Source organism: Bos indicus x Bos taurus, chromosome 24 (genome assembly GCF_003369695.1).
Source record: "Bos indicus x Bos taurus breed Angus x Brahman F1 hybrid chromosome 24, Bos_hybrid_MaternalHap_v2.0, whole genome shotgun sequence".
Classification (NCBI taxonomy): domain Eukaryota; kingdom Metazoa; phylum Chordata; class Mammalia; order Artiodactyla; family Bovidae; genus Bos; species Bos indicus x Bos taurus.
Window position 1 is genome coordinate 54,730,276 of NC_040099.1, and position 13,365 is coordinate 54,743,640.

General features: G+C 40.8%; 1 protein-coding gene across 21 annotated transcripts in view; it reads right to left on the reverse strand.

Moving 5' to 3' along the window:
• Nucleotides 1–2,792: 2,792 nt before the first annotated feature.
• The window catches only part of TCF4 (transcription factor 4), a 385,601-nt gene continuing 375,028 nt past the window's right edge, over nt 2,793–13,365 (reverse strand). For 16 of the 21 annotated variants that reach the window (XM_027525705.1, XM_027525688.1, XM_027525689.1 and 13 more), the window contains 4 exons: nt 12,172–12,334; nt 8,440–8,669; nt 7,625–7,765; nt 2,793–7,437 (listed from right to left, as the gene is read on the reverse strand). In XM_027525705.1, coding sequence (XP_027381506.1) covers nt 7,629–7,765; nt 8,440–8,669; nt 12,172–12,334 — 530 coding nt within the window. In that variant the 3' untranslated portion in view covers nt 2,793–7,437; nt 7,625–7,628. The remainder of the gene's footprint in view (nt 7,438–7,624; nt 7,766–8,439; nt 8,670–12,171; nt 12,335–13,365) is intronic. The other 5 variants (XM_027525692.1, XM_027525687.1, XM_027525686.1 and 2 more) reach the window with 1 other exon arrangement.

Genomic DNA, 13,365 nt, shown 5'->3' on the forward strand with positions numbered 1-13,365 from the left:
ACACTGGTTTCTTTCTTTAGCTTTAAGGACGAGAGCCCGTCACTTGGCCTTTACATCCTCACCCTTTAAAATGGCCTTACCCCACTCACAGATCCAGATTATGTGAAGTAAAAGAAGTCCTGGCAAAAATCAAGCTGTCCTGTTCTTCAAAATTGGGTCACTTTCGGTCAAGAATGACAGCGTTCCTCATTCGTGGGCTGGTTACCATCCGAGACCTCAAGCCAGCAGGTCTGATTCCACATGAGCATTTTCACTTTGCACTTGGCAAGTTTCTGCTTCCTCTTACAAGGACGTTCATACGAATGCCAGAGCCATTTGACGTCTAAATATAGCGTAACAGATGTGAATGAGGGTTGTATTATTTTTTGTTACACAAAGGGTCTTTCTTTTACCCAGAAGCCAGACACCAGTCCAATTCTGCTTAGGCTCAGCCATCTCGGTTAAGGTAAATGGAATTGCTCTAATTTTTCAAACCCTGCGTTTTTAGTTACCGTATGGGGGATTTTCTTAACCCGGGATCCATGAACAAGCATCTCAAGTGTCCACATCTCTATGACTCTAGTCATCAGCTCCTTAAAGCTGTGTGTAAACTTGACCTTAACACGTATCTTTTTTTTTGTATGGAGTGAGTTCACTCATCTTCAAAGGGTCCTCAAGTCAAAAATGTTAAGAAACCCTGTTTCAGAGACACACCTTCCATAGCAAAACTCCTACTGAACTATGATACTTGCTAGGTACAGACAGTGCAGATGGTCATCTTAAGGTCTGGCATTCAAACAAATACCTGGATAATGGCTGGCTGATTTTTTTTTTTTTTTTTGGCTGGTTGATTTGACTGTTGTGAATCCACGGCACCTAATATCTTTCGAGGGCTGCACCTCAAGGCACCGGTGCTTATGATACTAGTGTCTTCTCCCAGCTGTGGCACTGAGTCCTTCCCTGAAGACTTGAAGGTCTTCATGCACATCCACATTTGTTCAACAAACCTTCTTAATGTAAAGGATCCCTCAGGAATACCAAGGTTGGCTCTTCTTGCCCCTCTAAGTCCTTTCCAAACTGGCTATGTTCTTTAAAACACAGGATGGCCAGTGAGCATGTGGCCTTGCAACTCGTTTGGAGGAGGAGCATGGCTTGGTAACTACAGGCCCTTCTAGCTGGCATAGCATTAAGGGCCCCAAGTGCAATGTACATGTATGATTCTGGAGAGATTTGACTGTGAGAAACACACTAGTTCTTTTCGTTGTTCGCATGCGTTAAAGTGGCTTACAAATGAATGTTTTAGGCTGTTAGTCAAGAGAAAGGTGGTTTATAATTAAAGCCTAGAATAAAAACTTCACTGGGTCTTTTATGAATGGATCCAATTATGAGACTAAAAATGATCGCCTGCTTCAACTCCTTCGCATGGCCTTTCCCTCTTCGCTTCTAACATGATTGGTATCTTAACTTTTGGATACTATTTTAGTCACCCCAGCAATTTAACTTCCCTTTGAAAAATGAATCAAAGTCAAGAGTTTCATGTTTAATGTGGTCCTTTAAAATAAGACATAATATTAATAGACTAGATAGAGACACTGAAGTGGTGCCCAAGCTCATCCCCCCCACTTTTTAGTAGCAGTGAGATGATTAAATATAACACTAAAGAAGACTAAATGCTTGTGGCTTTTTTTTTTTTTTTATCTATATTTAAAACACACAGTAAGAACATAAGAACATCTCAAATCATTTAGAAGGAAAAAGGGCTTATCAACCAAAATCTTTGGAAATTTCATAAAGTTTAAATATCTGCAAACAATCCAGAGGGGGAAAAAAAATCCCAACATTTGGCTATGGAGGGCATCTCATGTGTGAACCAAATGGCGTTATCCCATTTTCCTTCAGGCAAACTAGTCACTAAACCCCATTAGAAAGAGTACAACAGCGATATGGAGACATCCCCCAAAACCACATACTGGATTTAGAACATTCTGTGATGAAGCGTTTATCTAATCACGGGCTTTCTTTCCATTGCATACATGACTTTACATTTCTACAATGCAATGTTGAAACAGCCTCCAGGTTTTGCAAAGGAGATTGATGTCCATTCTACAAAAATATTAAGTTACAGTACATCACACTGAATAATTTTAGTCTGTACATTTTCCCCCCTCCCATCATAGATGACACGCATCAGTTTGTACAAGTTAGAAAAAAGCCCGTCTGGTTGCTTACATCTGGATTAATAGTCAACAGAATCAACCAGAAGTAGTGGGGTGGGTAAAGTTTGAGAAAGTATCAATACAGTGGGATATTAATTGTGGTTAACAATAGTCAATTCTTCACAAAGTGATACAAAAGAAATCATTTTAGAATTTTGACTGAAAAGATCTAGCTGAGGAGGTTCTGGCAAACAGTTGACCAACTGATCCAAAAGTTTAAGGCTGACTTGACTTAAGCTGCAGCCCACCCAAAAACACTGGCAGCAATGGCGCAGTTCAAAGCTCTTCAAATGCACAGCTTCCGTGATAACACGTATGTTAATTAATTCCTTCAATTAGTTAATCCTCTAGACAGTTTTCTTTTTGTTTTGCATGCATCTGGTTCCACTTTCATTAAGGGCATCTCTTCCTTGGTCAATCATCTGCTTTGCTTTTCAATTTGTTTTTATGATTTTTTTTTTTTTTTTGGTATGTTTTATTTGTTAAGCTGTCAGTACCTCCAACACTTGGAAAATGAACTCTAGCTGCAGTTTTGCTTACAGCAGAGAATCAGAGCTCTATGGACAATGCAAAATGAAATGAAACAAGTATCAGAAACAGTTTATAAAAATGGCACATTTATTGCTACAGAACGGTCATGTACATGACTTCATCGAATAACTACAGATGGGAAAACAGGTAATGGCCTAGACCAAGCTGGGTTTGTTTTTGTCTTGAAGGAACTCCAGCACACAACCTGTTTGGACACTTCTACAAATCAGAAATACACCAAAAACATGAAAAAATCGAGGCACTCAGCCACACATTGAAAACAAGGTGTAACTGTTTATCTTTTTTTTTTTTTGAAGTGTTTTCCCTTTTTTTCTTTTTTAACAATTTTTTTTTTCGTTTTTAATGCTGCAGCTATGTGTACAGTCGCAAAAATTTTCCCCGCTGCGACCTACAACTAAAAAAAAAACAAAAACAAAAAACAAACAAAAAAAGCTACCATACAGTTTCATCTCAGTAACACATGGTAAAATAACATCTTTTAAATAGTAAAATAAAGTAACAAACTTTTACTCATAATGATTCCAAAAATCTACAAAGAAGAAATATTCAGAATCTGACAATTTTTTTTTTGTAATATTCATGGTATAAAAGGATTGCTCCTGCGAAAAATAAGCCAAATATATTTTTTATTTTTAAATTTAGTTTTTTTTTTTTCCTACTCGGGTGTACTACGGTCTATTTTATAGCAAAAAGAGCACTAGACAAACAAAGCTTTATAACAAAAAGCCAGGCACTGATACATGGTAAGTCTCTGCTTTTTTTTTTTTTTTTTTCTTATCTTCACTTAATTGCATCACAAGTAACAAGAATGAAAAAGGCCACAGTTCATATATTTTCACCATTACATATGTCTATAATACTTGAAATGAGTATGGCAGAACCAGCACTGCACAAAGATGAGTCCACTTCAAGTCCCATGAGAAAGAGCATGTCTCTAAAGAAAAACAAACAGAACCAAAGCAAATAAAGAGAGGCCTAGAGGCCTTGGTGCCCCATTGTGTTGGAATTCCTCATATTCCATCTTGACTTTTTTTTGTTTCCAGTCAGCCAGCAGACTAAATTTTTGTGCTTGTTTATGCTGAAATGGTTTCATTCCTGACTCAAGTTCACTTTTGGACACAGATCATATTCTGCCTGTTGGATCCAAGACGAAAATCCTCTTAACCCCAAGTCTTGGTTCAACACCCTCCCCACCCCCACCCCCCCCAATCCCTCATCAAAATAAAGATCACAAATTAAAAAAAAAAAAAATCAAGAAATAGGAAAAAAAAGCAAAAAACAAAAAAAGGAATCGGAAGACTGAATCAGAACCAGTTGCGTTACTGGGTGGACTGACCGTTGTATAAACATTAGTGTTCCTTGCAGCTACACAGAAGACAAATGGGAAAAATGTCTAGATGAACAGATCCCTAGTCTGCATATTCATAAATTACTTGAATGTGGAGGTGGATCAACCGTTCCAAGTTGCTTTTAAAGTCCAACTCTCTTAAACAGATCCCCAGCCTAAGTTTCATCATATACATAGTATAGTATGGACCCTTAGGAAATGGCTGTATAGTACTTTGATCCTAACTGTCTTCTGCTACATTTCATCCGAAAATCCAGCGCAGAATACCAATATCTTACCTGGGTTTGATAATCACAAAACAAGAAAAAAACACACTAAAAAGGCCACATTCCCTTTCATCTTTTTTTTTTTTTCTTTTTAATGGGGATACAACCCAATGTATACGGATGGCCGCGGATGTTTCTCCACCAAGCAAAAAGTAGTGAGCAGCATTGATGGCCGTTTGAAAAGCTTTCCACGTATTTCCAAAGGGAATTCCACAATAGAGGTATTACGTGACTGATTAATGAATGGGTCAAAGCTGGTGAACAGTAAATTGCAGCTTTTACTCTGTTTGAGTGAGAAGAAAACATAAAGCACCAATTTAAAAAACAACCCAAGAACTACAATTTAATTTTTTTTTTTGCTTTGTTTACAGATTTGAAAATCTTTAAATCAGCTCTATGAAAGCACCTTGATGATACATGTATCAAAAAGTGCCAATCTTAAAATGTACATCAATGCAGGGAGTGTTTCCAGTTCCCTAAAGAGTAAACACCGTATTTTCTTCTATACACTTATCCTGAATGTGATCAGAAGATACCTGCTTCCTATATAATATTGTTCCTAGGGATACCCGCCTTGATAAGAGTATACAAAATGAGTGCAGAATGTACCACTAAAAGGAAATCTTCAACATACTGAGGGTACAAGTACACACAGCTTCCATTATTCAGGAGGAGGGGAAGAGTATACAATACTGTCTTCCATGCCCTTCTCTGAGCCCCTTTGTTCGTCCATTTTCACAGGGAAGCCTCAAAATAACGTTTCATGAAGTCTGATTCCTGCTATTCTAAGGTTTTAATCCACCTCCACATTTTAGGAACTTATCAACAAATCAAAGTATTTCCGTCTTATCACTACTGAACATATTTACAGTTCTCAACACACACACAGCTAATCAAAATGTTTATGGGTTTGTAAAAGATGACCACGTGGTAACTACCTTATTTGTTCTTACATTTTCAGAAATGAACATAAAATTCAGATTCTTGTAGCTCACTATTTCATTTCAATGAGACGGTTTTTAAACCACACCGTTTTTTTTTTTTTAAAGAGAAACAAAAACCAATACAATGTATTAAAACACATAATAACAAGAGTCTACATGTAAAAATATAACTTTTACATACACAATTTCAAAATAATGATACGGTTGCCATTTGTTGCATAAAATTTACAAATGTATTTCATCTATATAACTGGCAAAACAGGAGAACAGATGGAACATTTAGACCATTTCGATGGGTTTATGGCATTGACTCAGTGCTGATAGGTGGAAAAACTACTTGAACAAGGGATTTTTTTTTCTTAATACATGCCAAGATTGTGTGGCTGTAAAAATAGAAACGAGTTAGAGACAAAAGGATGCTGACAAATACTTAACTAGGAGCACTGTTTCTTTACTGCACTATACACCAAAGTCAATCATTATAAAGATTCACAATGGAAGTTGGTTCAATTGTGCCCAGACGTCAAAGCTAGCTATCTGACGAGTTGCTGTGCCATAGCTTGATCTATGTTTCTATCAAATATGTTAAGTATAAACTTCATTCATACTGGCCAGAGAAATATACTGCACTACCCCTCCTCAAGAAAGTGCAACTTAATGCTTTAGGACTTATAAGGCTTGATATAATGCTGCATGATGATTGAATATTGGCATTTTTTTTTTCCAGACAAAGGAGGAGGCAGTTAAGTCATTCTACATCTTAGTAAACCCATTCTGAAAAAAAAAAAAATCAAGAAAGCAACAAAATCAATCAGCTCTGTCACACTACTTGCAATTTTCTCATTGGATGGTTGTTGAACTTTACTTGTTTTTTTTGTTTTTGTTTTTTTCCAAAAATCTGACCATGTATTCAGAAACACCTCACTGCACACTACTTCGGCTACACATGTAGGTAACACTTTAATCATTTTGTTAAATCACAGCCACTTTGATTATGTTATGTTTCCGATGATATAAACATTGGAAGGCACGGTGGTAACATTGTAGCATTCTAACCTTGTACCTCTGAAAATCCCCGAAGAGGGCCACAAATAGCAACATTCCAATTCAGACAAACTCTTTGCCATGTCTTGGTAATGCTGCTTGGTAATATCTACACATGATGTGACTTTTAAGTCCTGTGTTCCCAAAAGACTGAAGAAACAATTTTCTACTTATTTATGAATGAAAAGCAACATCAGGGTCAGCATTTCATCCTGTACTACCCGCTCCGGAAGCAGAGCTGGCACTACAGGTTACGAGAACAAACCAGGGAGAGGGACAGAAATCAGACCCAAAAAAAACAAAACCAAAAAAAAACACCTCCGTATTTACAGTAAAATCTTTCTCTTAAAAAAGTTAATCAGTACTATTTTTTTACAGGAGAAAAAAGTCTGAAACAAATGAACAAAAGCTTACCATAGTCACTAAATTTTTAATATATATTTATATATATATTTATATATATATTTGTCATAGGTCTATAAGATCCATCTGTTCCTCCTACCCTAAGGAATGGCTAATGTCATCACTTCGCTGTCATCAGGATATTTGCTGGTTTTGTTACGAGGGCAGCCGGGCTTCCCTTATTCGATATCCGGTCATTATAAACACTAGCTGACTTGAATACCAACAAAAACGGTCATGTCGTTTTCTTCAGAAGTACACTTTTTCATTATTGCAAGTTTACAATTTTTTTTTTAAATTAAATATTTTTTTTTCAGACTTACAAATTAATTATATACTTTTTTTTTTTCCAAAAGAAGTTTAGGCACAAATGCATTGTTCCACAGTGTGGAAAGATTGCCATTCAGTCTCTGGGCTGCGTCTCAGCCTGCACACACTGCACGTTCTGAATGATATGTTAAAGAGAGTCAACCCCTAAGTTGCACGTGTTTTTTCTTTTTTTTTGTTTTTCGGTTTTTTGATCATTGGGAATGCTGAAACCTCTTGCGTCTGCGATTCATAACTACTCAGACTTGTCTTATATTACAAAAAAAGGGGTTAAGGAGAAGTGTTTATGTGGGTTTAAGATAATACAGCTGTTATGGAAGTGGTCTCTCGTATTAATGAAGCAATGTGGCAACTTGGACCTGAGAGAGAAGAGAGAAAGATGAATTAGTATGTTTGTAACAGAGAAGGGACGCTTTCATTTTTAAACCCCCCCGCCCCCCCAAGGCAGGCAAAAACAATGTGTGCATTTGGGTCAGATACGACTTTCAGGGCTGATGCCTGGGCGCGCGACATGGACGCCTTCAGAAACGCTGAAAACACACTTGCCCTTTCACATCTGTCCCATGTGATTGGACGCGTCTCCCATGCCGGGGTGGGGGCCCGCCAAGGACAGCGGGGGCGGCTCTGAGGAGACCTTCTCTTCTTCCCTTCTCTTCAGACACGCGGCTTTCGGGTTCAGGTTCCTTTCTGTGGAAGAGAAGAGCATGGAGGATTTGGGTCTCACCCAGGGCTTCTGGTGTGGGGCAGTCATGCTATGTTTCTGTGGGTCTGCTCATCCCCTCAGGTTCTACCTTGCAGAACAAGAGCCCCGAGCGGGAAAATGCACACTGCTGCAATTCATTAGCTCAGGGCGAGTCAACCTCCATCTATCTGCCTGGGGAAGCTGTGTGGGCGCCTTACAGTCTAAGAAAGTTGGTAAAGCAAATATTTGCTGTTTAGTCGCCAGGTCACATTCCCCTCTTTTCCAACCCCCTGGACTGCAGCCCGCCAGGCTCCTCTGTCCATGGGATGCTCCACACAAGGAGACTGGTGTGGGTTGCCATGTCCCCCTCCAGGGGATCTTCCCAACCCAGGGATCAAACCCACATCTCCTGCCTTGGCAGGCGGAGTCTTTACCCCTGGGCTACCTGGGAAGCCCCAAGCAAAGACGCTGAGCTCGGATTACTGAGAGGACCTAGGGAAACGTCTGTCCCAGCTGTAAGAAAATTCCTGGGACGTCATTACAGGGGAAAGGGGAGCTGCCTTGTAGGCTTCCGTGTGACTAAAACACGGAAACGGCCCTGTGATGTTGAGGGGTGCCTTGGTCTCGACTCTTGGGCTCCACCCTGACCTCTGCGAGGAAGCCGGCCGCCCGCCCTGACCTCGGACTTGCTGCTCCAGGCTGAGGATGACGGCCACGGCCTGGTGGAGGATCAGGAGCTTGGTCTGGGGCTTGTCGCTCTTGAGGTGCAGCTGCACCATGCGGCCCAGCTCCTTGAACGCCTCGTTGATGTCGCGCACGCGCAGGCGCTCGCGGGCGTTGTTCGCCATCCGCCGCTCCTTCTCCCGCTCCGCCTTCTGCTCGGGCGTCAGGTCCTCGTCGTCGTTATTGCTGCGGACACAGGGGAAGACGCGGCATTTTCTAATGGGGGGGCGGAAAGGGACGGTTTCTAAATTCCCTCCGATTTCTTCCCGAGCTGTCGGGGAGCTTTTCCATCTCAAGCTCTTGTCCCTGGTGGAGTTTTCCCTCTGCCAGGGCTTGGCATTGCTTTAGGTGGTTATGACAGTCCCCGTGAGACATTCACAGTCTCGCAGACATAAAACCCAAACCCAACAGGAGAGGTTCAAACTGGGGCCCCAAGTGCACCGTATGGATAGAAGGGAGCAAAAAAAGGGAGAACAAGGCTCTTGTCCATAAAGCCATGTGCAGCAAAGCAGTGCGCGGTCAACTCCGGCTCAAGGACCGCAATCTAGAAAGTGCTGTAGACTGAAACTGTGTTGTTTTTTTTTTTAACTTTCATACTGTGACATGTGAACCTAAGAAAAACAAGGGATTGAAAAGCGATGTGGATACTTCAAAATTAAGACAATGCAGCTCAAACAGGATTAAGAAGGTCATACATTCAAGACAATGGGAGTGAACAGGAGGGCCTGTTGTCTGCTAACCACTTGGAAGGCTTGGTCAGGCCACTTAACTCTATCCAAGTCTCACTTTCTCTATGTATTAAATACAGCAAAGTTAGAAAAACATCATCTCCATAACCTTTAATATTATGGATGTTTATGGTTACCAGACAGGCTGGGGAAACCTGAGTTTCAGGCAAACCCAACCCAACCCAACTCAAACTTACTGGTTATCAATGACCACAACCTCATTGTGAGACAAAAATGAAGCCAGAAAGCTGATCTCTGATTGTGAGAACCGAAATGATTCCCTCCAAGGCATGGTTGGAGCCAGCAGTCTGGAAAGAAAAGGTGACTTCTACTTCTGGGTGAGATCCTGATAAATTAGAAACTCTTGAATGGGAGACAGATAGGATGATGATGAGCTACCAGGAAAGCCTGTCATATCAGGAAGATTTCATGGCATCAAGGTTTCTAACTGTTTCTGGGCAATCACTTAAAAAAGAAAGGCATGGGAGATGTCTCAGAAAGACAGAACAGAGCAAGGAACTCCAAGTGGGACAGTCTGAATTAACATGAACAAGAACCTTTTTTGAGTATGAGAGACATAAAAAATGAAGTATACTTCACTCAAAAGCAACAGTCTCCATTATAAGGAGCAAAACGGCAGTGACCATCTGTAAGGATGTCAACCTAGAGATCTGAGCACTGACCCCAAGGGCCAGCCAAGTGAGCCTCAACCTTAAAGTTCCATGAATCTGAAAGGCTCACAGGATAAAGATGTGAATCACCACCTTTCAGAACAGGAGGAACATGTGGGAAGCCATCTACTCACTTCAATGTACACTTAAGGAGTACTGGCTTAAAATCTATGCGTCCAGGACCTCCCTGGTGGTCCGGTGGTCCAGACTCTGCGCTTCCACTGCTGAGGCCGTGGGTTCCATCCCTGGTCAGGAAACTAAGATCCCACGTGCTGCTCAGAGGAGCCAAAACATTTTTTTTTTTAAGTTAAAAAAAATTTAAAACATGAATAGCTCCAAATCTTCCACTGTGAAGAATCTCTGTGTAACTTCCACATTGCAGTGAGGATGCACCATGGCAGAGAAGACCCAGTCAGGCAGAAATGGAGTGTATTCTTGGGCTGCAGCACACGCTGCCCATAAAGATGACGTACGCAAGTGAGCCAAGAGCACTTGCAAGGGAGGCAGACACCAAAGAAAGATGCTTTAAGACTTGGCTCGTCTGCCCGTAGGTTAAACTCCCTTCCAGATGGGACTGTCTGCCTTGGATGTGTGCTGGTGAATGCACAACTGAACTGAACCCATCAGAAAGCTCTCTCTTTCTCTGCCATCTGATTCTCTTCCTCACTTCCTCTGCCGGCCCGTCTCTCTCCCATCCATGACCTCTGCCAATGCCAAGGAATTGAAGCTGACTATGAATTCACGCCCACAGCCCACCTCAAAAGTAAGATGTAACAAGCAAAATGAGAACAGAGTCGAGTTTATGCTGGTCCTGTCCTGAAGGTAAAAATTTGGGTGATGTTTTCACATTACAAACGTGCCACACTTTTTCCAAAGTGGGGCTGAAAATGGGAAATTGTTTTCCAAGTGTATTCAGGCCAATAATGAACGAGAATGGGTTATCCACTTATAAGTTGTTTATGCAAACAAAACTACCTAGATTTGGAAAGCCTTGCCAAAGAACAGTTTTGGAGTCCCAAGTGAACGTCAAGAGAGTGACCTTTAAAATAAGAAGGTTCTTCAACAGCAAGTTTAAATGCTGAATTGAGACTTCAAAGGATCAATTGATAATGCATGTGTTATGGCCACTAGTTGAGTTACCAAGAGTTGACTGAATTAACAGAGAAATTGCTAAAGATGTCAAAGGCCCTCCTTGGAACGTCTTATCATTCCAAGGCAAGAGTCCGGAAATGGCCAAGGGCCAGGAAACCACAGCGATGGTGGAAAGGTGTAAGCTTGAAGCTTCCAGAATTTTCAAAACCGTGGTAGAACTTAGTAACAAAACATATCTCATAACTACAAAGGCACTATGAAAAGATGGCATGTTCTTAATTCCTAAAGGAGCCTCGGCATAACCTTGATAACAGTAGCCTCTAAAAGGGAGGTATCGGGGCTTCTCTAGGGGTCCAGTGGCTAAGACTCCATGCTCCCAACGCAGGGGCCCTGAATCTGATCCCTGGTCAGGGAACTGGATCCTAAAGGCCCACACTAAGACCCAGGGTGGCCAAACAAATGTTTTTTTATAAAGGGAGGTACTGTCGTAGCACAGCGCATTAAATTTCCAAATAAAAACTATCCAAGAACACTGAGGCAAAGAACGTGGGTGTCACAATGTTCAAAAGAGTCCATCTGCTTATCAGATTACAGTTCAAGGAGACAGATTCTAATTTAAAGATATTGGGGACCTGAGAAGACTGATCAGAAGCTATTTTCCTGCAACTGAATTTTCTGTAGAAAGGAGGAGCCAAGAAAAAAAAATAGCAACATAGGTCCTGCTCTTATACATATATAAATATATTAACACGTGTAGACTCAGGCTGGGAAATCGGTACTTTCTCACTTTCAAGGTAAGAAAAAAGTTACAACTGCACATACATCAATTGAGCTTTCAATAGCAACAGGATCTCTTTTTAGAAGTATTTTCGGAAGAACATTTCCAACCAAATTTGTAGAATAAGCAGTCTTACAAATCGACTGCTTGCATTTGAGTTGGTGATAAATTGTTTTTTGCCGTTTTGTGTCATTTTCAGCATTGGGTCCAAATTCATAAATGTAAAGGCAGTTTCGGCTTTCCTAGAGTACAGGTATCTCAAACGATACATTCGTGCCTCTAGAAGAAGCCTCTCCATTTTCGTTTTTAGCTGCAGATTTACCTTCCAGGAAAAAACTGAATAGTTTCTTCCTGTTCTGTTCACTTCATCAAAGTCCAATAAAGGAATTAAATGAAGCGACAGTATTATATACTGTTACCTAGATCTTGACCTAGTAATGGATTTGATATCCTTCTTGTCGTCATCTAATTTCTTGTCCTCGGAAGATTTCGTGTCTTGCAGGTTTTCGTCACCCTCGTCGTCGGATTTGATCTCAGAGCTGCCGGAGGAGACACTCTGGCCCTGCAAGCCTGGTGGCATGCCTGCAGACAAAAAAAAAAAGAGAGAGACCAGGTGACACACCCACCAAAGCCTCGAGGCGCAGACGCACGCACCCCAAGCTGCAGGGCTGCAGGCTGTTCATTTCAGACCGCCCAACTGTGTGATCTGTCACTTTCCTCATCATCTTTGGTGAAGTTTCAAAAATGCACCTGCAGAAACAAGTTATCCCTGCATTGGCTCTGAGGTTAAATTCTATTTTGCAATCTTTTGGAGTAGATGGTAATTTCACTGTCTACAAAACATCAACTTAATTGCAATGAAAATCATAATCATGAAAATCACACACCTCAATGTTCTGATTAAGAACCCAAGTAAATATCAGCTATTATATTGAGTTTCTTCCATATGCAATGGTTTAATAGAAAAATGTCCTTAAAATATAATTCCCAGGGAGTACGCTAAATACGTCCAGTCAAGACTTCAATAGATACCCTAATGATATTCTGAAATTAGGCTTCTCTTATCCTCGAGGAGTAATCAGTGTTTAAAAATGGTACATATGGAAAGCAGCTCAATGAAGACATTTCTAGCTCTTCTACTGCTCAACTTTCTAAGATCACAATATATTTTAAAACGTGGCCCAAATGCAATCATCTATTTCTAAGGTAGAAAGAAGCATGTCTATTCAGTATTTCCTTCCATCTGTAATCTATGGGGTCCAGAATCTTGTCCCTCAAAATCTGATCAGGGGACCAGGAGTATGCTTATCCCCTAGAAGCCCATTAGAAATGCAGAACCCCAGACTAACTGAATCAGAATCAGCATTTTAACAACATCCTCAGGTCATGCTTGCACACAATAAGAAGGGTTGACCTAAGACAAAGAAAACCCAAAGGCTCTTTAAAAGAAAGGGCCATCAAAGTCTGACTATTCGGATAAAAATGGGCAGGCATGCCCACATACAGTTAACACTCAGATTCTTATAATGCTTAATACTTGGACAGATGCTTACACATATTCATTCTTTTGGCACCGTTAGCACGTTTTATTCTCAGTGTGAGGACAACGAGGT